Source organism: Lipotes vexillifer, unplaced genomic scaffold (genome assembly GCF_000442215.2).
Source record: "Lipotes vexillifer unplaced genomic scaffold, Lipotes_vexillifer_v1.1 scaffold103, whole genome shotgun sequence".
Taxonomy (NCBI): Eukaryota; Metazoa; Chordata; class Mammalia; order Artiodactyla; family Lipotidae; genus Lipotes; species Lipotes vexillifer.
In genome coordinates, this window is record NW_006797029.1 from 1,069,256 (window position 1) to 1,093,045 (window position 23,790).

A 23,790-nucleotide genomic window follows, 5' to 3' on the forward strand; every position below is an offset into this window, starting at 1 on the left:
ACTCCTCTGTGTCAGGACCTGGTCTCCAAAAGGCTTCTGGAAATCCAAATGTGCTTCTGGAGAAAGGAAAGCCTACGCACCCTGACCAGTCCCATCACAAACAATGAGCATGCTCCTGTAAAATAAGCACTAGGTGAGAGTCAGCTTGTCTGGCTGATAATCCCAGTGCTGTGTGACCTTGGGCAAGTGCCCATACCTCTCTGGCTCTTGGTTTTCTTGTCTGTAAAATAGGGGAAGAAGACTAGAGCCACTGTTCTCAAAGAATGGTGCATGCATCGTTGGTGAGATATAAGACTATTTTAGGTAATACACAGAGATGGGCATCTGCTATGTTAACTATGTATTTATTTTCATGTATATACTCTCATGTATGTGTGTGTGTGTTTGTGTGTATTTAACTAGCACATCAGACCCCTGACTTCACAAACATTGCTTAAGACAAGGCTTAACACATTTAAATTTTTTTACTTTTTTAAAGAAAATGTTGGGGGTAGGAGTTTATTTATTTACTTATTTATTTTGGCTGTGTTGGGTCTTCGTTTCTGTGCGAGGGCTTTCTCTAGTTGCGGCAAGTGGGGGCCACTCTTCATCGCGGTGCGCGGGCCTCTCACTATCACAGCCTCTCTTGTTGCGGAGCACAGACTCCAGACACACAGGCTCAGTAGTTGTGGCTCACGGGCCTAGTTGCTCCGCAGCATGTGGGATCCTCCCAGACCAGGTCTCAAACCCGTGTCCCCTGCATTGGCAGGCAGATTCTCAACCACTGTACCACCAGGGAAGCCCCAACACATTTAAATTTTAAAACTGAGGCAGTTTAAAGAAAAATATTAAGTAAAGGAGAGGAAAGGCTAGCATCTGAGTATGACAAGGTCCTGGTGGAAGTTGACAAATGACTGTGGCCCTGGGCCAGAGCATCTCTGAGGCCCTTCCCTCTCTGAGAGGCAGTGGATTTAGGTCCCCAGACCCCCGAGAATGAGAAATACACAGACTGGGCCCCAGTTCCCACCTCATCCTCATCATCACCAAGACAGACCATCATGAGGAGGGGCAGGAGAATCTGCTATGCAGTAAGTGGGGTGGTCCCTCCAGGCACAGGCCCCCATGAGAACTCAGAGGACACAGAAAGTGTCCACACATGTGACCCCTTGGTGTGATTCAGGCCAGGGCACAGGAATGGCTGAGACTGAAGGCAGAGGTAGCCGGGGTCTGGACCGAGAGGGCTCAGGCTGGGCCTGATGTGCCACGCAGAGTCAGCAGCCGCATCTCCCATAGAGCCTGGAGGGGAGGCTGTCTGAGACCCCCAGGCCGGTGAATGAGCTATTCCACCTGTGCTGCCCAGGGAGGAGCAGCCTGTCCCACAGCCCCAATGCCTCTGTCCTCCAAGTGGCTGGGTGTGAATCCCAGGAATTTACAGCCCAACCTCCAGTGGGATTTATGAGTCTGCCTCAAGCCTGGCCTGCAGGGAGTGGCCACCTGTCAGCCCCCATCGCCCCCCATTGCTGCTGATTGATGAGGATGTTTCCTGCCAAGAAAAACTCCCCTCTGTGTCAGGCAACAGAGGGAAAGTTTCCCAGGCCCAAGGGCCAGCCCCTCACCCCATAACTGTCCTCAATCTAGTCCCTTCTCCTTCCCTTACAGCCCACGCCTTCCCACGATCCCCCCAGCCCCACACGCTGACACCCAAACAGGAGGTGCACCCAAGGATCCCAACTCCTGGGCCAGAGCTCCACCCTCCCAGACCTGCCACTTGCTCATCCCTTCCCAGTGCCCTTCAAAACAGATCCATCTCAGAGCCCAAGGCTAGAATGCCACATTCCAGAATGAATCACTGAGGGGATCCAGAACACACACACACACACACACACACACACACACACACACACACACACACACACACACACTTCACAGATGAGGAGCCAGAAGTCCAGAGAGGGATGGGCCTTGCCCAAAGTCACACAGCAGAACAGTGGTGTGGCTGAGACCTGAACCCACAAGACCCTGGACTAGTCATGTCCATGTCTGGTCACTGCTGATTGTCACACAGTCATGCAGATAGTTTTCATCTCCAGATAAGGGCTCCTCCTCTCCAGAGAACCGACGGACCTGGGTTTGAATTTCTCCTCTGTCACTTTGGATCTGAAAGTCACCACTTCTCTGTGCCTGTTTCCTCACCTGAAAAATGGGGCTCAAAAATAATCCTGACCTCCTGGGGTCATTATGAGGTTCAAGCGATATAATACAGGTGAAGCCCCAGGACAGAGCTGGGACCCTGGCAGTGCTCACTAGGTGGTGGAGATTGTCCTCCTGCATTCCTGATGTCTCAAAGGGCCCCATCCCTGATTTGCTAGGGGATGGGATAGGGTAGTTTAGGGCAGCTGGAGCAGGAGGAAAAGGAGAGGATGTATGTGGGGCTGCAGGGCAGGACTGAGGCCATTTCCTGCTGGAGGAAATCCTGGAAGGGTCCCTGGAAGAGGTGACTTCAAGCAGAGGACCCAGAGCTCTACCTCTCTTGCTCTGAGGCCACTTGGGGACTTCCTGACCACAGGGCTGAGGGGAAGCGCCCTGCCCTGGAAGCCAAGCCCAGCCCCAGCCCAAGCTGCTTCCCTGAGTGTTCGGGGTCAAGTCCCTCCCCTCTCTAGGCATCTGCAAAACAGGGCCAGAGAGGAACGGACCACACAGCCTACAGGCATCTTCCAGCTCTGACCTTTATGCAAGCCCATCTAGACCCATCCCATGTACTACCTAAGTTTTACCACTGGGTGGAAGAATAGAGTGCATCTGGAAGCTAGCCCCCCAGGGACCCTAGGGACTGCTGGGTCAGTCCCTTGCCCAGCACCAGATGTTCTTTGCTCCCCCACACCATCAGCTGGCTCTCCAGGGAACCAGAGCTGAGTGATCACCCATATCCAGACATCTGCTTCTCCCCACAGCCCTGCAGTGCAGCCAGCATTCTCTACTTTTCAGATGGGGAAACTGAGACCAGAAGAGGGGAGGCCTTGTTCAAGGTCACACATCCGACATGGCAGAGCCAAATCTCTAACCCTTTTTCCCAGCCCCCAACACCCAACCCCCTAGCAGAGGCTGTGTGAAGGGAGGACTGGAGTCAGGTAGACTTGGGCTGGAATCCTGGTGCCCCCACCCCTAGCTGTGCACCACTAGGCAGGTTCCCCACCCTCTCTGATACTTGGCTTATGTAGGCGTCTGGCACATGGCAAGTGCTGAACACACGAAGCCACTGCTTTGTTTCTGGTATATTTTACACTCCACGAGAGCAGACACGTGTCTATCTTACTCACTTTGGTGTCCCCAGAGCTAGCATGGGGTGGATGTTCAGAGAATAATAGCTGCCTGGAGGCCCTCTCGCTCCTGGCCCTGTCTGGCACTCACTATAAGGGTCTAGCCTCTTCCAGTCCCTTCCACCATCCCGGATCAACCCCTTTCCTTCCCCCACCCCCCACCCTTGGCAGCCCACACCCACCCAGGCCCTGAGGTAGTGGCTCCTTCCCACCTGCTCACCTTTCCTCCCCGTGTCTCTCAGCCCCACTTTTCCCTGTCCCTGCCTCTCCCTCAGCCCCTGTCTCCTGCTGAGCCCCTGCTCTGCACCATACACTGTGTTTACAAGAAAACCATGCCAGTTTTTTATTTCTCTCTTTTGTCTCCCTTCCTCCCCTGAAGGGAACGCGCTTCCACTCTCCCAGGAAAAAAGGAAGGCTCCGGAAGAGAAAAAGCAAACAAAGGACAGTGGGGCCATGGGTGTCCCCAGCCCCACCCATGGGCCACACACACACGCACACACACAATCCTCCTCTTGTCCAAGCCTCCAAGAGCCATTCTGTTATTTAGGGGGGTAATTGAAAAATGTCGATCTTTATTGGAGAGGATAAACTAGGCAGAGGGACATGGGGAGCAAGAGGGAGAGAGAGACGAGAACCAGAGGGAGGCAGAAAGACTTAGAGAGGAGGGGAGTCAGATGGGAGAACGTGGACTCAGAGAGGAGAGAGAAGCCAGAAGGAACAGGTCGCTGGCAGACTCTTCCCCTACAGGGAGGGTGACAAGGCAGCTTCTGACCCCACCGGGAATCCCAGGAGAGCCAGGCGGCAGGAGCTCCTATTCTAGTCCTCCTGTCCCTGGGCAGCCCCTGGAGTGGGGTCTCGGAGTGCTGGGGGCAGGGAGAAGGGGTCTGACTTGGTCAGCGAGGGCTCACAACCACATGCGCCCCATCCAGAGGTGGGACCCCAGCCTGGAGGGCTGAGAGCCAGCCAGCAGTTCCTCTGCTCCCTGGACGGGGAATCATGCCCCAGCTCCAACCTGAGCACAGAGACCCTGCTGAGCTCCCTTCCCACAGCACGCCCCCGCCCCTGCCGTCCACTCCCTCTGCACGGTGTCGGGGAGGGGAGGGTTCTCACGGTTTATCTACTCTGAATCTCCAGGGCAGTGGGCTGTGCAAGGGAGCCTGGGGGGACATGAGTACGTACACGTGAGATAAGGAGGCGCCTGGAGAGAGAGATGTGTGTGGTAGTAAATGTGCGTGGAGTATGCGTGTGTCTGTGTCTATGCCTTTCCCTGGGAATGTAATTTAAGGCCCGTGTTTGAGTGGGTTAGATGTCAGGGTGTGTGTATGGAGTAGGATGCGCATGCCTGCGCATGCACGTGTGAGCGGTGCTGTCAAGAGCGTCTGTGTCCTCTCTCCATGCGTATGTGGGTAAAGGACATGTGTTTGTGCGCAACCCCTACCTGTGAGCTTGTGTGTGGTGTGGCAGTGTGTCCCCGCACACAGGGTCCCTCTTTTGCCCCTGGCCCAGGGCCATCATCCCCCCAGCCCTGGGAGCCAGAGTGACAACTGGCCCTCAGAGTCCCTCCAGCAAGCAACAGAATGGCGGCGACCTATCCCCCACCCCGGCCAGTGTCCAGGAGGGTTGTGTGACTTCAGTTTTACCACCAAGCCCTGGCAGGGGTGACCCACGGAGGCCAGGCCTCCCCCTGGCCCTGGGAAAGGAGGGCGGAAGCTGGTAGGTGCCCTGCCGTGCACTGCCCCTCACCCACCCTCCTATGTCTGCCCCCCGCTTGGAGAGCTCTGCTTCTCATCCTCCCACCAAGCCACACTCTGAATTCCTGGAGGGCGCGGCTGGGACTCCGAGGCACAGCCAGAGCCTGGCATAGGGCGGGAGCTTAGCAAATGTTTGTTGAATGAATGAATGATTGTGTCTGTGTGATCATGTGCCAGGCTCTGGGACCTAAGTACCTGAGGGCACAGGCTGAAGTCTTACAAGAATCAGACCAGGGCTTCCTGCCAGGTCAAGCGTGGCCCCCCATTTGTTCGGAAGCGGCAGGGTCATCACCCGGCCAGGCCTGAGACGCCATGCCCGCTGACTTCTCCAAGTCATCGACATGGTCACCACCACAGGAGAGGCAAGGCCAAGAGATGGGGACTGCTTCATCCAAAGGTCTGTCTCAAGCTAAATGACTCTGTCACTTCGTGGGCTGAGGCACAAGGGAGGCCCCATTTATCTTCTCTGGAGGCCACATCCCTTTCTTGGCGGGGCCATCTCTCTTCCAAACGTCTTCATCCCCCAAAGATTCATACTGAATCCTCCAGCCTCCTCTCCTTCCCTTGGGACCTCAAACCAAGGGTTAGTTCTAGCTCTAGGGCTAACACCCAGCCCCTGCCCATAACCGGTGGCAGCTGGGGCCAGGCTGAATGTCTGTCGCAGACTGAGCCATGGAGGCAAAACTAGGATTTAGTCCTAATGTAAGTCAAGGGTCTCACCCCAGACTGAGCCCTCACTCTAATCACACTGCCAAACCTGGTCACACTCTGAGCCCTGACCCTGTCACACATTGAACCCTGACCCTGTCACACATTGAGCCCTAACCCTGATCACAAACTGAGCCTGGACTTTTATTTAGAGACAGGCCATTAATTTGTCATAGAGCCAAAGCTGTTTCCCTGCCTCTGGGCCTCAGTTTTCTTCTCTTTTTAATGGAGGGCCTTGGGATGGGCCGAACGCTAAATCAGAAAACCCCTACTCAGAGGTTGGCCTGTAGCTTCCCTGACCTGGTGACACAAGAGAGCATCAGCCACTGCCACCTGCCAACCCCCACCCCTACACAACAACACTTTCAGCCCAAGCACCACTAATTTTTGCAGCCGCCGTGATAAATGGCATTGTCGGCAAAATGACATCTTTCCAATCTGCTGCAAGACAGATGGGTCCCCAAGCTCACTTGCTGTCTCTCGAGCCTGCCCAGACCAGCCCTGTGGACAAGAGGGCAGGACAGGACAGACACAATATCCCAGGCATGGGGGCTGGGGTGGGAGGGGGAGGAAATTTCAGGCCCAGAGTCAAGTATGACCCCAGTGGGGTTTTCTACAAGCCCCTTTTTAAAACATTCAGTTGTTTGTTTCTTTTTGATATTCCAAAGATATTCTCTGCTCCTTCCTATCTGAAATTAGTTCTTCAATACCATTTTCATTTTCAATTAAAACCTGAATATTGCTCAAATTCGCAAGGATGAGCCACCAGACACTGGTTCCTAGTGGCCCTTTCCTCCTGCCTGCCTCTGCTTTGGGGACAGTGGCTGCAGAAGGACATGCCTCTGCCTGAGCCATCAGACCTGGGGGACGTTCAGCCTCCTCTCCTCCTTCCCTAAGCCCCTCTCTCCCCCCACAGTTCCTGCCCTCCCTTCCCCGCTTCCACAGGCTGCAGAGCAGGTGTGCAATTCCTCCCCACATCTCCTGTTACCGGGGGAGCTGGGAGAGGGGCTGGTCCTAGGGCTGGGGACAAGTCGGAACAGGGGATCTGGATACCAAGAATGAAGGAAAGACGACTACCAGACCCTGAGACCCCAGCCTCCCCAGACACCGGCAGGAGAGCTGGCACCAGTCTGTCCAAAAGCGGCGGCGAAGCCAGAAGAGGTAGGGGCTGCGGGAACCGCCTGGACTCATGAGTGAGGCAATACTGCCCCCTCCTGGCTGGTTCGTGTCTCCTCCTCTCCTCCTCCACGGGGCCCCTGACGGCTAGGCCATTGAGGCTGAGGACACACAGGCAAATCTCCGAAGACAGCATATGACATGCAGACCCTCCTCCCAGCAGCCCCCCTGCACTTTGCCTATTCCCTAGGCTGATCGCTAGCTTCCAGGCTCTGCCCATCTTGTCCAACTTTCTCTCACTGCCCAAGGAATTCTGAAAAGACCACGTCTTATCTAGCCCCACTCACCAGCTATTCCCACCCAGCTACAGCCCAGGCGCCCGCCCTCTGAGCCTCCCCCGGTTCCCTGCCCCTGTACACTTTGGTCCCACCTGCACACCTTCCCTCTCATCTTTACCTCCACCAAGAATACCCTCCCTCCTACACACTGTCTCTGCTTGTCCTGTTGGGTTCCTCCCGCAGGAAAACTGCCCTGTCCCCCCAGCCCAGCCAGAATAGCTCCTCCCTCCTGCTCCACTTGCCCTGCTCCTCTCTTGGGGGCTGACCACCGTCAGGGATCAGAATCAAACAGTTCTGAAGCTGGAGGGAACTTGGACATCCTCCAGGTCCACCGTCCCCCCTCACAGAGGCCCAGAAAGGTGAGGGAACTGCACAATTCCACACAGCACATTAGTGGCAGAGGTAGGCCTAGAACTCAGCTCCCCGGCGTCTCTGCCCAGGGCTCCTTGGAGGACACCTGGTGAGCCACAGCAGAACATCTCCCAGACAGGGACTCCTACTACACCACCAGTATCCCCAGCCCCTCCTCAGGGCCCAAAGAAAGCCACTGTGAGTGTTTGCAAAATGAAGGAATAAATGAAAATATTTATCTAATGCCTTCTATGTGCTGGACACAGCAGGCATCAGCCCTGCTACTTAAAACCTTGCTAAGTTGCTGGATTCGGTAGAGAAAAATAACTTCTGGGGACGGGGGATGGGGGTGAGTGCACCAGGAGGGGGGGCCTCAGTCATGAATGTCAACAACCAGTGGGCACAGGTGTGGCGAGTGCTTGATGCCCATGGTGAAAGCAGGCGTGCGGGACTTGTGCACCGTGACCTGCTGGATGTCATGGGAGCCGGGGCCGGGCCGAGGTGTGTGGTCCACCGGGTAGGCAAAGCGCCTGGCCATGCTGTACATGGGGCTGCGGTTCTGGTAGACAGACGGCTCAGGCCGGGCGTGCATGGCAGGTCCAGGGCCTCCTGCCACATCCTCCTTATAGAACCAGTTCTCATCCAGGGGGCTCAGGCTGTAGCAAGGAGCAGCTCTGCTGGCGGGCAGGTTGGGCCCCAGCAGGAGTGGCAGCTGGTACTGGTTGGGGCCCGGGTTGGGGTCCATCACTCTGTATGGGCACCGGTAGCCAAAGGTGTACTTGGGAGCCCTGCGCTCCCCAGGCGGGTGGGTCTTCTCAGGGTGGTAATGGCAGGAGGCCAGGGTGGGGCTCAGGCCTGAAAGTGGTTGAATGAAGGGGAGGGGTCTCAGGGCAGGAGCCAGGCCACATCTCCTGGTGTCCAACTAACAGGTCTAGGGAGGGAGCTGAGGTCTTGGTTAGCCTGGTATGACTTCTCTATAACCACCTTAGCATCGGGCAGGAATATCACCACCCCTGTGTGGGACTAAGGGATGGAGGTGGGGAGGGACTTCGGCCATCCTGATATCAGGATTGTGACACTGTTTTCATAATATAAAAACCCCAAGTATCATAAGAACATCACCCTTGGGCTGTCATTGTCCCTGTGACAGCATCAAGAAAACATCCTGAAATCACTACAGTCCGTGAGCTCATTAGCATGACAATATTGCTACCGAGACATGAGCCCTTTGATATTTTTATCATAACATCACCCTGCAACATACATGCATAACGTTGGCCTCAAGACATTAAGTACCGTGACACAGACACTGTGACATCAGTGTCTTGATATGACATTGCAGGGAGAGGCCAAAATCTGCAGACACACCGGGCGAAGGGAGTCATCACCCCTTTGCCCCTGCTCCTGTCCCAAGCATGGACCCTCATCCCCCAACCTCCCAACCCCGACCTCCCTCTCCCGGCCCATCTTACGCAGGTTAGAGATGCGCTCCGCCATGGGAACCTGAGGGCAGCTGGACATTCCAAACCGAGTTATTTTAGGATCCAAGAAATAACAAGGCCCAGGGTTGCATATGTCCATGATCCCTGCAAGGCAGCCAAGGAAAGGCCCAGTCAGCCCCAGAGGCCGCCCCAGGGTGAGTCTGGCCTGCCTCCAGGCAAGATCCCCCTCCCCGCAAAAGAATAGCAAGCTCCTTTCCAGTTCCTCAGGCTCTTGAGTGTTTCGGGAGCCTTGATTTCCTCATCCGTAAAATGGGGCTTTTAACACATGAACTTGTTCAGAGGAACAGATAAAATAACAGCTGCACAGGAGTTTGGTCAGCCCCCACCCCGCCAGGGATTGGTGCCAAGGGGATAATAATAGGCATAGTGGCTACTGTTAGTATGAAGAAGGGACCCAGCCCTGGAAAGGGGGTTCCCCTGCTGAGGAGGGTGTGTCACCTCTGGGAGGGGCCGAGATCTCAGACCCCCAGATACACGCCCCTGCCCACCTCCTCTCACTGGCCTTGGCTGTCATCCCCAGCTCTTCGATGGCCCTCTGCTCCCCACCTTCCAGGGGGTTCTAAGCCACCTGGGAAGCTTTGAGGCCACCCCCCACCACCGCTTTCCCTCCACTCACCAGCTATTCCTGCCCAGTTGCTAAGGCAACTGAACCCATGGCAGCCAGAGTGGAAGGGCCCCAGCCAAAGACCACACAGAAAGGAGACCCTTCCAGCTGGATGCAACAGGTCCCTTCGAAGCTCCCTCAGGAGGTCCAGCTGGGAAATGCCCAGAGTTGCCTTCAGAGGGATGGGTCACCTCACACCCCTGCTGGCTTCCTTCCGGACCCGGCAGGCCACGTGGGTGTCCCACTCAGGACAGGCCTGGGTTCCCAGGCCTCTGGCTACAGATAATGACTCCTCACCTCTCACCACAGCCCCAAACATCCAACAATAGTAATCCTACGCCCACGGGGATGATGGGTGTGGTGAGCACTCACGCTTCTCCCAGTGCGGGGTGTGCAGTGTGTAGGCTGGCTCCTGGAACATGGAGACGTCATGGTCTGTGTAGCCCGTGCAGGATGGCCGGAGGTATTTAGCAGGCCCCGGACCTGTGAGCACCGACAGGGTGGCCCTCAGCCTGGGCCCGCCAGATCAGAGGCAGTGGAAACCCCAAATACAGTGTACCTTAAGAACTCTGGGGTCTTTGCTCTCACTGATGTCACCCTGAGACAAAGACCACCATTGAGGTGCTTCATTTGGTGAAAGGCAGTGTTCCCAGATAAAATGTGATTTCCCTTGGACAGGCAATGCATAATCAGAAAAGTAATAGTTACAAGTAACTGAGACCTTATTCTGTGCCGAGTACTATGCTAAGCATTTTCTGTGGGTTATTTCAGTTAAGCCTCTCGACAATTCTGTAAGACAGATACCCTTGTTTTTCCCATCTTACAGATGAAAAAATTGAGGCTTAGAAATATCAATTTACCCAAAGTCACACAAGCCATTATTGTGAAAATTCTGAGACACCAGCCAACAGAGCCTAAACGTTTAATCACATACTAAACCACCTCCCACATAGAGCAACAATCAGTCATTAACAATGTAGTAAGAATTAGTTTGTCTGTTTTCAGTTGAGAGTAAGATTCAAAGGAAGTGAGGAAAGCCAGAGCTGGGCTAAAGATGCCACAGAATCCCTAGCCTTTTTCCAAAACTGGCCTCACTTCAAACCCCTTCCTCCCCCCTCTCCTCCCCCCTCCCCCCCCCAAAAAAATTCCCAGCAGCTAATACCGCCTGCAAAGTTTAGCTTGGAAGTACTGATCTTCTGTGGCTTTGAGGAGGGTCTGCAAGGGCTTTGCAGGAGGCAGGACTGGAAGGCTAGGACACCTTCAGCAGCTCTGCAGAGAGATGAATGAGCCCAAGCCCAGGTCTCACCTTTAATTGTTGCCAGGACAACAGGGGTCTGCTTTACCTCCTGCCCTGAGGGCACCTGCACCTTCTTCTCTGGCTGCTGCCCATAGAACACAGGGTTCCTGACCCCCTTGGGCAGTTTCATGTCTGGAGCCAAGCAGAGGGCAGTAGCAGCTGCTGAGAGACCCTAAGCAGCGGGCAAGGAGCTGGGCCTGGGTGGGGCCTGTTCCAGGGGCCCCTGCCCAAGCCCCTCTTTCCACTCTCTCTCCCTGATGCCAGAGGCTGTGTGGAGGCTGGGAAGCAAGACAGTCCTCCTGCTTGTGCAGCTGAGGCCGTCTGGGGTACAGCCAGCTGCAGGGCTCGGCAGGCTGGAGCTGGGGATGACATCACTGCAGAACTTAGACTGTTTATTTCCTCCAGTTGCTGTGGTGCCTGAACTGTAGTGTAGAAATTCTACGCTGGCAGTTCAGCTGTGGAACCCTGAGGACTCGGCCCCCCTGTCCCTGCTCCCAACCTGGCTAAGTAGCCTGAGGGTCCCCAGAACCTTGGGGCAGGAAAGAAAAATGGACAAGTGGAGTGACAGATCCAGCTCTTCACTCCTGGTGGGTGCCCTGAGGTTTCTGAAAGAGTGGACGGGTCATGGGTGAAGGGTTCTTGCCACCTGCACAGCCCCCTGGGGTGGTCCTCTGTTCCCTGTCCCTCCCACCTATCTCCCAGGCTCTGGACATGCCCTCCCTTCTATCACAGTCTGTTTTTTCTTGGGAAAGTATCAAGCCAATTATTTCACACTAAGGTGTGACTGTCTGATAGCTTCCCAGACTCCTATCCCACAGTGTCTTTAGGGATCCACGTCTAGCTCGAGGAATACTTGCCTGCTGCTGGCATTTCAGGCAGGCAATGGGGAGCAAATAAAGGAGGAGGGAAGGTGGTGCTGAGGCCTCATAAGCAACTTCCTGTGCCTGCGGTCAAGAGAACACCCTGTGGGGGCGGAAGTGTGAGAGAAAATATTGAGATCTTCTGTGGCTTTGAGGAGGGTCTGCAAGGGCTTTGCAGGAGGCAGGACTGGAAGGCTAGGACACCTTCAGCAGCTCTGCAGAGAGATGAATGAGCCCAAGCCCAGGTCTCACCTTTAATTGTTGCCAGGACAACAGGGGTCTGCTTTACCTCCTGCCCTGAGGGCACCTGCACCTTCTTCTCTGGCTGCTGCCCATAGAACACAGGGTTCCTGACCCCCTTGGGCAGTTTCATGTCTGGAGCCAAGCAGAGGGCAGTAGCAGCTGCTGAGAGACCCTAAGCAGCGGGCAAGGAGCTGGGCCTGGGTGGGGCCTGTTCCAGGGGCCCCTGCCCAAGCCCCTCTTTCCACTCTCTCTCCCTGATGCCAGAGGCTGTGTGGAGGCTGGGAAGCAAGACAGTCCTCCTGCTTGTGCAGCTGAGGCCGTCTGGGGTACAGCCAGCTGCAGGGCTCGGCAGGCTGGAGCTGGGGATGACATCACTGCAGAACTTAGACTGTTTATTTCCTCCAGTTGCTGTGGTGCCTGAACTGTAGTGTAGAAATTCTACGCTGGCAGTTCAGCTGTGGAACCCTGAGGACTCGGCCCCCCTGTCCCTGCTCCCAACCTGGCTAAGTAGCCTGAGGGTCCCCAGAACCTTGGGGCAGGAAAGAAAAATGGACAAGTGGAGTGACAGATCCAGCTCTTCACTCCTGGTGGGTGCCCTGAGGTTTCTGAAAGAGTGGACGGGTCATGGGTGAAGGGTTCTTGCCACCTGCACAGCCCCCTGGGGTGGTCCTCTGTTCCCTGTCCCTCCCACCTATCTCCCAGGCTCTGGACATGCCCTCCCTTCTATCACAGTCTGTTTTTTCTTGGGAAAGTATCAAGCCAATTATTTCACACTAAGGTGTGACTGTCTGATAGCTTCCCAGACTCCTATCCCACAGTGTCTTTAGGGATCCACGTCTAGCTCGAGGAATACTTGCCTGCTGCTGGCATTTCAGGCAGGCAATGGGGAGCAAATAAAGGAGGAGGGAAGGTGGTGCTGAGGCCTCATAAGCAACTTCCTGTGCCTGCGGTCAAGAGAACACCCTGTGGGGGCGGAAGTGTGAGAGAAAATATTGAGGGATAGGGAATATACTCCGCTACCATATGATTGATGGATGAGCCCCAGGGCTGAGGAAATGCTAGACACTCCTTCACCCTGAAAAAACCCAGAGGCTCAGGGGCCCTGGGGCCTGCTTACACCTAGCAGTTCATAGCTCAGACTAAGGGTTTGATTTAGAGGGGTTTCCATCTCGGGGAACAGATGACTGCTGGCTTTAGAGAGAGTGTCTGTCACAGCCCCGGTACACAGATAAGGAAGCTGAAGACCAGAAAGGGGCAAAGACTTGCCCAAAGTTTCCCATTACATTAGTAGCAGAGACAAAACCAGAACACAGACCCCAGAGCTCTCTTTAGATCATAGCCTCTGATCTAATGGAAACCAAACCATGCTCTGAACTCATTCCAACCAACAGGCTCAATGAGGACTCAGAGCAGACCAGCCAGGTGTGCTGGGTGCTCCAGAAACCCCTGGTGGGGCTGAAGGCAGGGCTCCCCCCCTCCACCAGCAGCAGCAGATCTTTCCTGTGCCTCTCTCATAACCTGTGGGGCAGCCAAGCCTCTGATTTCTGGAGAGGGAGGGCTGGGCAAGGCTGGGATTGGCCCAGCCTCAGCTGGCCTCGGGCCACAGGCAGTGCCTTTTCCTCACCTCCGTCACTGTCAGCTTTTCCTGGAGGAAGCTGCAGGCCCTCTGGGCCCAAGCCCTGATGGTCCCCTCATGCTGATAGGGGCCAGATGTGGGGCTGGGCTCTTCACCTTCCTGGGCTGTGGGGAAGGTGGTGATCTACAAGTATTTCAGACCCAGGGAGCCTTCCTGACACCCGCACAAACACTGTTCCTGTCTGCCATCCTTGTGCCTGGCTCTCTTAGGGAAACTGAGCCACTCTACACCCCGGAATGTCACAAGCCACCCCACTTCTGCTCCAAAGGCTCCCTTCCCTCCAACCTTAACAGAGACTTAGCTCACCCCTGGAGACAGCCTTTGGCTAGCTTCAAAGCTGCTGCTCTGTCCCTCAGAGCCCAAGGTGGAGCAAGTCCCTGGTTTCCTTGGTATCCACCCAGGCAGTGTCCCCTTCCTGACAAGAGCACATCTCCCCAAGACGCCAGCATCCAGGGTGCCCCGCTTCATCTCTCAGGGGCGCCATCTGTCTTGACATGTTGACCTGGTGGCCCTGGTTCATGGTCTGCTTCCCCAGCCCCCAACTCCCGCTATTACCTCGGTGACTTAGGCCTCCCCAGGGACCACCCACCATCCCTTGGCCTCCCAGGTCCCAGACCTCCTCATCTCGAAATGCCTCTGCTCCACTCCCTCTCAGCCACCCTCCCCAGCACATCCTGGGCTTCTCACCCTCCTCCCAGGAGCACCATTCCCTGTCCTTCCATTTCTCACCCCGTACAGATTGCCTGCTATCACTGAGGTCCCATCAGTGACCCTGCACCTCCTCCGCATCCTTCAGGCTGCCCTCCTTGTCCCACTTCTTTGCTGGTAAATCCCAGCCCTGAGTCACCGTGTCTGCCTTGCCCTCCTGTACCAGGCAGCTAAAAGCTGCTGGGGGTAGACCCATGACCCCCAGACCCTGGACTTTTGTCCATGCTGCCCAGTTGCCCGTGTCCGCGCTGGTCAGCTTGCTCTCTCCCTCTCCCCAGAGATCATTCAGACACGGCTTATTCCCCTCTGTGTGTCTGGCCCTCCCCGCAGCCCCTGCTCTACCTCCTGCTCACAGAGAGAACAGAGGACATCAGACTGGCCTTGGACTCAAACCCTCCATACTGCGCTGTCAGAACCAGCAGCTTCCATCTGCTGTCACCTGCTCCCACTTCCCTCCTGGGGCTTAGGAGGACCCACCAAGACCTCCTCCCATCTCCTCTGTGTCTCAAGAACACTTCACTGTCCATTGTCACCTTCTCATTTCTTTAAAGGAGCCTCATCTGGCTCCTTGCTATCATGTTCTACATACTCTGCATCCCTTCCATCTATTAAGAACCATCTAACACAGGGAACTATATTCAATATCCTGTGATAAATCATAGTGGAAAAGAATATTTAAAAAAAGAATGTCTATATATGTATAACTGAGATTGTACGGCAGAGATTGGTACAACATTGTAAATCAACTACACTTCAATTAAAAATGTTTTTAATTACTGCTCTCGAAAAAAATAATTAAAATGATTTTTAAATTTAAAAAATAAAAACCATCTTCCTGGCCACGCACACCTCTCCCCAGTCCACAGACAAACTTCCCCAAAGAGGCATTTTTCCTACAGTCTCATTCTCACCTCCCTTTCACATTCTGACTCCCTGCAGGCTGGCTTCAAGCCCATCGCTCCACCTAAACTGTGACCTGCATTGTGGAAGCTGCTGCCAATAGCCACCTCTCACCCTCGCTGGACCAGCCTCTCAGCAGCACTGGGCCACAATGACCGGCCACTGCCTCCTTCTTGCAGGACCTCTTCCTGGTTCCAAGATGTTCTGGTCTTCCTCCCACGTTCCCATTGCCCCTTCACAAGCTTTCTTCCTGGCTCTTCTTTCTCAGCCTGACCTTTCAGTGTTGGCATATGCTCATTAATTGCAAAGGGAAGAACAGTAACTTTACAGGGAGAATCTTGGCAGGCACCACTCCAACCAAGGGATGTAAGTTAACATTACTGGGACTTCCCTGGTGGCACAGTGGTTAAGAATCCGCCTGGCAATTCAGGGGACACGGGTTCAAGCCCTGGTCCACGAAGATCCCACATGCCGTGGAGCAACTAAGCCCGTGCACCACAACTACTGAGCCTGCGCTCTAGAGCCCGCGAGCCACAACTACTGAGCCCATGTGGCACAACTACTGAAGCCCGCACGCCTAGAGCCCATGCTCCACAATAAGAGAAGCCACCACAATGAGAAGCCTGCACACCACAATGAAGAGCAGCCTCCACTCGATGCAACTAGAAAAAGCCCGCACACAGCAACAAAGACCCAACACAGCCAAAAATTAATTAATTAATTAATTTTTTAAAAAGAGTTCTTTGTACATTAAAAAAAGAGAGCCACACTGGTTTAAAATAAAGAGAGAATAAAAAGAAAAAAAAATCATCAACAATGGGACAGATAGATGCTGTGTACCTCCTGAGAGGATGCACTGAGAAGGACACAGGATCACTTCTGGGGTGTTCCCACCAAGGGTACATAACCTGAATCTAATTGCAAAGAAACCAGATAAACTCAAATCAAGATTCATGTTCCAAAATAAAATAGGTCTGTACTTGCCAAAAATGGCAATATCATGAAAGACAAAGAAACACTGAAGAGCTTTTCCAGGTTAATAGAAACTCAATGTAGTTTCTATTCAAATGCAATGTAGGAGCCAGGAGTTTCTTTTGGTATCAAAGATATTACTGGGGAAATTGGCAAAGCCAGAAAAAAGCCTGTAGCTAGTTAAAAGTTTTGTACCAATGTTAGTTTCCTGATCTGGGTTCTGAAAGAGAAGGTCCTTGTTCTCAGAAGATACATATTGAAGTATTTAAGGATAAAGGAGCATTATATCTGCAACTTACTCTCAAAAAATTCTTACAGGCAAAAAATATGTATATACGTAGAAAAGAATTTAAAGGTGATAAAAACATTACCATTTGGGAAATCTAGGTGAACGGTATGTGAAAAATATTTGTAATGGCCTTGCTACTTTTCTCTAAGTCTGAAATTATGTTAAAATAAAATTTTTTTAAGAAAAAAAAAGTTGGTGTCTCAAAGTTCAGTCCTGCAGTCTTTTATTGATCACTCTCTCATATATCACAGCAACAAAACATGTATGCAAATTTGTTTAAAATTTGTTTCCTATAACCATAAATAATAAGTAATTATTAAATTTAAAAAAAAAAAAAGTTCAGTCCTGGGCCTTCCTCTCCCATTTCACCACCCTCCTCTCACTGGGAAGTCTCATCCCCTCTTGTTGCTTCAATCCCATTATCTGTACCCCAACAATTCCTGAATATATATGTCTCTGGCTCAGATCTTCTTAGGAGTTTAGACTCCCATATCCGACAGCCTGCACAATGTCACTTGAGATTCCCACAAACATCTAAAAGTCGATAAGCCCAGAGCTTTTCTCATGAGATGCTCCCTGTCCCCCATTTATCTCAATGAATGATGTTACCACCTATCCAAGCCAGAAATCTGGGCTTGTCCTGGACACCTCCCTTGTCCTTACTCCCCACATCCAACAATCAAGTCATTTGGGGAGCCTGTGAGCTCCCAAAGGCAGGGCTCTGTCACTTACCCTTGTGTCTCCAGCCCCCAGCATAGTGCCCTGACATATGGTAAGTGCTTAAGAAAGGTTTGTGGAATGAATAAATGAGTTGATCCATTGATTGATCAAGGAAGCATCATTCCTCCTCATGGGAACAGAGCCTTACTTTCTGAACCCAGACACAGACCCAGTCTGGCTGACTGGACTGCAATTTACATTCGTGGAGATCTGTTTCAGTTATCTCTTGCTGTGTAACAAATCATCCTCAAAGCCTAAGAGCTTAAAATAGCAATACACATTTATTATCACACACAGTTTCAAGAGTTTAGGGGCCAGGAGTTTAGAAGTGGCTTAGTTGGATGGATCTGGCTCCAGGTCTCTCCAGAAGTAGCAGTCAAGATGTCAGTAGGAGCTGCAGTCATCTGAAAGTGTGACTGGGACTGGCACGTCCACTTCCTAGATGGCTCACTCACGTGAATGGTGGGCTGGTGCTGACCATTGACAAAAGGTCTCAGTTCCTCTCCACAGGGGCCTTCCGCAGGCTGCTTAACTGTCCTCAGGCCATGGTGGCTGGCTTCCCCCAGAGCAAGCAATCAGAAGAGAACAAGGCAGAGGCCGCCATGTCTCTTGTGACCTGACCTTGGAAATCATACTCCCTCATTTCTGCAATGCCCTATTGGCCATTTGGGTCAGCCTTATTCAATGTGTGGGCGGTGACTCCACAAGGTTGTGAATGCCCAAAGGTGAGGACCATTGAGGGCCACATCTTGGAGGCTGGCTACCACAGGTTCGTCACTATACAAGGACACCTAGCCAATGGGGCCAATAGGAGCTGAAATTCAAGCTGTATGCTCTTGGGGGAAGTGGCTGAAGACAGCCCTGCCAGCTTGCTCCAGCTGCCTCTTGGTTGTCAATCTTGCCTCCCCTTCAAAGGATTCCTGGAAGACATGCAGAGAACACAACCCTGGCCTCAACAGGTGCCCTCATCATAACCACCAGGCACTGCCCTTCATAGTTTATAAAGCCCCAGCACCTCTGTTGGAAGGCATCACCCAAGCATCATGGCGGTTCTACTGTTTACAAAGGAGGGAAAAGGTGCCTAGAGGTGAAGAGACTTGCCTGAGGCCACACAGAAAAGGCTTGGCAGAACCAGGCTTCTGGTTCCTAACCCCACATTCTTTTCACTGCCCTGCCCAGTCGCCAGCTCACACCCATGTCTCCTAAAGCCCACTGAAGCCTCATTCCCAGTTCTGAGCAGATATTTCTAACCCTCCTTTTGGGAGCCCCACCCCAGCCCCCAAAGTACCTGTCCCGCACTAGACCCTGAGCAAGTATGTTCACAAATTTTCCCTCCAAACGAGGACTATTCATTCCCCCTCCCAGAGGCTCTCTCTGCAGCCAGCTGAATATCCATTGGTGGAGCAGAGCAGAGGGTAACAGCATGAACCAATATTTAGAAATAGCACAACCCCAGGAGGAGTCAGCTGCGGCCAGCTGGTCATAGCCACTGAAGCCACAAGCCTTTGTGGATGTGGTGTGGAAGACGACTCCCTGCTCCCGGGAACAGAGGCTCTGAGAGGGTCCTCTACCACCCCCAGCCCCCGTCTCCCCAAGACAGCTTTCCCCTGGCCAGGGAAAGCCCTGCCACCGGCCACCCGACCACAGCCCACAGCCGGCTCCCAAGGGCAGCAAACATAACATTTCAGCTCCTGAATTGTGCAATTGTTGGGAAGAGCTGCCCCCATCCCTCCTGATCCTGGCTGCCTGCACTTGGAGGAGCCCCACGGATGCCGCCAGCCACGAGTGGGAGCAAGACCACGCCTAGCATAGGCCCTGGCCTGGGGCCCACCACCGTGGAGCTCCTGGCCATGTGACTACAGGGCCACGGAATCGGGGCCAAAAAGCCCATGTCCCCTTGCACAGTAGTGGCCTGAGTGCTATATGCTTCATGGCAGAAGGCCACTTCCCTGAGGTTAGGACATAGACACCGTGAGCTGAGGCACTGTCCCATCTGGGACACGAGCACCGGCCATTTACCAGCAAGCTGGCTTTGGCCACAAGCTCCCTGGGTGGGGCCCAGGCGGTCAGGGTGCAAAACACAGAGGCATTCAGATGCCAGGCCCTGGCCAAGGGCAGGACTGAGCCACGGCCACTGCCAGAGCAGGCGCTCTTCGTCCAAGAGGCATGAGGATAAGAATGACCAGGAGGGCCTGGCCAGCACGCCTGGCTGAACTCTGCCAGCAGAGAAGCGGCAGAGTTGTCTGTTCTCCCAGAGGCCGATCACTTGGGGAAACTGAGGCAGCACACACCACAGGTCACTGTAGCTTCAGAAAAATTTGAATCCTCCTTCATCCCTGGGGCGTGACATTCTTCTTCAAGTGTGTTCTGAGTCCTCCTCTCCCCTATCCCAGGTACCCTGTCCGGTGATTTGCTGGGAAGAAATCTGTCCAGGGGGCCAGGAGGGATTGACTCAACTACGTGTGCCCTGGGGGGCACTGGGAGAATACAGAGATCGGCACTCGAGGGAGTCTATGGAAAGGGAGGTCAGTGGTGAGAAGGAAGGCTGCGAGGGCTTCCTGGAGGAAGGTGAGATACGGCCACAGAGGCAAGGGCAGTCGGGGATGGTCACCAGGGACACCCAGCCAACCCAAGCCAGAGAAAGTCAGGACAAAGGTCAGAAGGCAGAGGAAGAAGAGGCCCGAGGATGCTAGGGAGGCCCTGGTGGGCTCTACTCGGGATGGGGATTTGGTGGGGGCTTCAGGGGGGCATGCCGAGGAGGCTGGGGAGAGGACAGTTGAGGAGCAGGCACTGCCTGGTCTAAAAGCCTTTGCTCTGAGACAGTAAGAGGAAGTCAGGGATCAGTTCCCAGGCAACAGGAGGCCTCAACTTTCTGCCAGTTTTTCTGGCATGAGGCTGCTCAGCACCAGTGGAGGGGTCAAGTTCTAGGCTATAGGCTTAATAAAGGCCAGGCCTATGTGAGCCAGTGCCCCAGCATCCCTTTTCCACTAGAGCCTCAGTTTTCTCATCAGTGAAAAGGGAACACTGTCCCCCAACATACACACTCCCCAGGGTTGTCAAAAAACCAGGTCAATGTTTTGTAAACTGAGAAGCCCCAGCAGAGAAGCCAGTGTGGGCTATTACTGCCGTGCTGGTTGCCATTATTTTTCCAGGCCTGTGTTTCTCTCCCCAGCTAGCAACCAGGCAGGGGGAGGCTACAAGCTAATCCTGACCTGAATCTCAGCTGTGGGCGGGAATTCCGTCTGGAGGCTCCGCAGACAGACCAATGACTCCTGGTAGCGGTGGGTAAATCTGTGTGGGTGGGGATCAGGGGAGGACATGGGAGAAGATGGGGAGGGGGAAGGATGGGCAGATGGGGTGGGTAGAAAGCTCCACCCACATTTTTGATTCATAAAGAAGCAAAAGTCTTCTCTTCCTTTCTTTTTTCATTCCTAAAAAGAAATCTCTTTTCCCCCAAATGTTGTCTTCTCAGCAGCCTCTGCAACTCTGGGCCCACACTTCGCCAGTAATTAGCCCTTAACAAGGACCAGGTGCCTTGCTGACCTGGGGAGAAGGAAAAACAAGGGGCCAGTGAGGAATCAATGGCTTTATTGCCACCGAGGCCAGCTGAGCACAGCCCAGACCCAGGCTTCCTAGGGTGAACTGGATGGGAGTTGTTGCGTTTGCCAAAATCCCCACAGAACAGCAGCAACTGGCTTCTTACTCGACCCCAGCATGCATTTATTGAGTACCTATTGTGTGCAGCTGCCTCTGGAAGCTAAATGCAAATTTTGAGACACATGGAGGATGTGCAGCAGGACTACAGGGCAAGGAGGTAAAAAGACAAGCATATGTTGAGCACCTGCTGTATACCTCAGGCTGGGCACTTGAGGTACATTAAAGGATTTAATCCTGGGACTTCCCTGGTGGCACAGTGGTTAAGAATCCGCCTGCCAATGCAGGGGACACGGGTTCGAGCCCTGGTCCGGGAAGATCCCACATGCCACGGAGCAACTAAGCCCGTGAGCCACAACTACTGAGCCTGCGCTCTAGAGCCTGCAAGCCACAACTACTGAGCCCACGTGCCACAACTACCAAAGCCCGCACGCCTAGAGCCCGTGCTCCGCAACAAAGAAAAGCCACCGCAGTGAGGAGCCCACGCACAGCAACGAAGACCCAATGCGGCCAAAAGTAAATAAATAAATTTATTTTTTTTTAAAGCATTTAATCCTCACAAAGCCAATTTTACAGATGAGGAAACTGAACTACAGAGAAGTGAAGTGACTTGCTCAAGGTTGGACAGCTGGGATTTGAACCCAGAGCCCCAGTTACCACTGTGCTGTGGTGGTAAGAGCCCTGGGCTTGGGGTCAAAGACCTGGCTCCACCTCTTTGCAGCTGTGTAGACTTGCTCAAGTCCCTTAATCTTTCTCAGCCTCAGTTTCTTCTATTGAAAAACGGGGCAAAATTTTGTTGCAAACTCTGAAGGGCTGTACCCATGGTAGGACTGTCATCAGGCAAGGGGACGGGCTGGGGAGACAGCAAGTGGTGGGATGGGGTTGGGGGGGGGGGTTGGGCTGAAGCAGGCAGGTGTGACAGAGAGATTCTGATGGAGGAAAGGAGAGGGAAACACTCCAGGGGTACTCTTCCACCCATTCACTGGACAAAGAAAACGAAGCCAGGCACCGCTGACGCTGGGGCTAGGCAGAGCGCAGGCAGAGCCTCTAGGTGCTGGATGCTCTACGATAATATTGCCCTTTCTCCTGCTTGGGACCAGGCTGATATTGTTGCCTGGGAGGGAACCAAGAGGAGCAGGACCCCAGCCTGAAGCTGTTAGGTAGGTGCTAAATCCAGGGTCAGATTTCCAGGAGGCAGCCCAGGAAGTTGAAACAGCCAGATTCAGGAGTCAGGCAGCCTGGGGTTCCGGTCCCATGTGGCCAGGAACCTACTCTCCATCTGGCGGCCTTGCAAGAACCACTTCCAGCTCTGAGCCAGCTTCCTCCTCCATAAAGTGTGGGCAGGAGTGTTGTCACCCACCTTGCAGGATTAGTTAGAGGCAACTAAATGATACCAGGGAGTTGAGAATCCCTCCCGCCTTGTGGGAGACTCTAGAACATCTCTCCTTTAGAGACTGGGAAACTGAGGCCCTGTCAAGGTTGCAGTGCCAGTGGGCACAGAGCGGTGTAGAACCTCAGGCTGGTGCTTCTCTGTCCAAATGGCGTCCTGAAGAGACTTCAGAGGCAAAGCAGCCCAAAAGCAGTCTGTGGGGTGGAGGGCATCTGTCCTTCCTCCTAGGCCTGGCGTGAGGACGCCCCTGCCACAACCCAAGCGAGAGCAGAGGGCAGAGAAGTGACGGGACTGGCTCAGCTCACATCTCCTCCCGATGGAGCTCTCCGGGACCCCTTGCGCCAGAGCCCAGGAGGTCTGGGCTCCTCTGGGATTTTGTCCCAAATCTCTAAGGTGGAGCCTGGGACTGATCGAGCTATAAGGGTCCCCTGACCCCTGACGGGGAGGAGCAGCCCAGCACGGGCCCTTTAAGAAGACTAGGGGTGGGGGGCAGACAGGACAGCCCCGGCCTGAAACCGGAGCGCGCGCGCCGGTCGGCGCCTGCCCCGCCCCCGTGTTAAGTAGGCGGTGGGACGCCCGGAGCCCCAGCCCGCGCCAGTTCTCTCGACTCGAGACTCTGGCGTCCAACCTCCGGGCTCCGAACTCCGCTCCTCGCCAGTCCCGCTGCCCAGCCCGCCGCGATGCGCTCCGGCCCGCGGCTCCTGCTCTCAGCCCCCGCCCTGACCCTGGCTCTGACCTTCGCTACGCTGGTGGGACCAGGATCCACAGGTGAGTGAGGGGCCTGAGACGCCGACCTAGACTGGCAAGAGCTGTGGAGGGTTTCTTAGGTAGAGGAAAGGGACAGGAGGACCCAGAAGTGGCCCCCAGACTGGGAAACGAGGGGACTGCACTTCTGCCACCCCAGGTTGGGGTCTCTGGCAGTACCACCCCACCCCCAGGGGATGCAGGACCCCCAGCCATGGCTCTCGATCTAGGGGGTCATGTGGGCTCTGGTTATCTGAGGTTGGCCCCAGGGTCACTCCCCTAGGGTGTGGCTCTGTGCAGGATTGTTCTCTAGACCCAGTGGAGACACCCCAGTGCCGCCTGGGCTCCCTGTGCCCAGCAGGCTTTCTATGACTGAGGTGGTGCCCAAAGGACACGTAGTGACGTTGAGAAGCGAGTCCCCCACCTCAGACACCCAGGCAAGGAAGGGGGAGTGCTGCAAGGCATGAAATGGGGAGGAAGCCACCCTGCCCCACCCTGTGTGGGGCCCCGGAAGCACCCCAGCCTCCTGGGGCCTCCTCCAGCTGCACCCCAGCTCTGCTCCTGTTCCCCTTGTTCCCGGGTGCATTTTCTGTCTGGCCTCTTCACCACCACCTTCCTCCTGGCCTCCTCCTCCCCTCCTGTCTTCTCTCTCCTCTCTCCTCACTGTGAAGGCCTAGTTAGTGACAGACAGGACCACCCACTCTTCAGCCT

General features: G+C 54.3%; 2 protein-coding genes across 2 annotated transcripts in view; one reads left to right on the top strand and one right to left on the bottom strand.

Annotated features, from left to right (window-relative positions):
- Positions 1-7,933: 7,933 nt before the first annotated feature.
- Positions 7,934-11,093, bottom strand: CIMAP1C (ciliary microtubule associated protein 1C). The gene is made up of 4 exons (XM_007469172.1): positions 10,973-11,093; positions 10,039-10,149; positions 9,033-9,146; positions 7,934-8,415 (listed from the first exon to the last, which is right to left on the bottom strand). Exons 1-4 carry the CDS (start codon positions 11,091-11,093, stop codon positions 7,934-7,936), a joined length of 828 nt encoding a protein of 275 aa, XP_007469234.1.
- An 11,922-nt stretch (positions 11,094-23,015) lies between these two features.
- Positions 23,016-23,790, top strand: part of CSPG4 (chondroitin sulfate proteoglycan 4) — a 36,679-nt gene continuing 35,904 nt past the window's right edge. Inside the window, exon 1 of the mRNA XM_007469166.1 lies at positions 23,016-23,103. Coding sequence (XP_007469228.1) covers positions 23,016-23,103 — 88 coding nt within the window. The remainder of the gene's footprint in view (positions 23,104-23,790) is intronic.

Excerpts from the sequence above, each read along its gene's own strand:
- CIMAP1C (XM_007469172.1), bottom strand. The coding sequence starts at position 11,093 with ATGAAACTGCCCAAGGGGGTCAGGAACCCTGTGTTCTATGGGCAGCAG. Across the intron at positions 10,150-10,972 it reads TGTCCTGGCAACAATTAAAG|GTCCGGGGCCTGCTAAATAC; the intron begins GTGAGACCTGGG and ends CGGTGCTCACAG. Across the intron at positions 9,147-10,038 it reads CACCCCGCACTGGGAGAAGC|GGATCATGGACATATGCAAC; the intron begins GTGAGTGCTCAC and ends GCTGCCTTGCAG.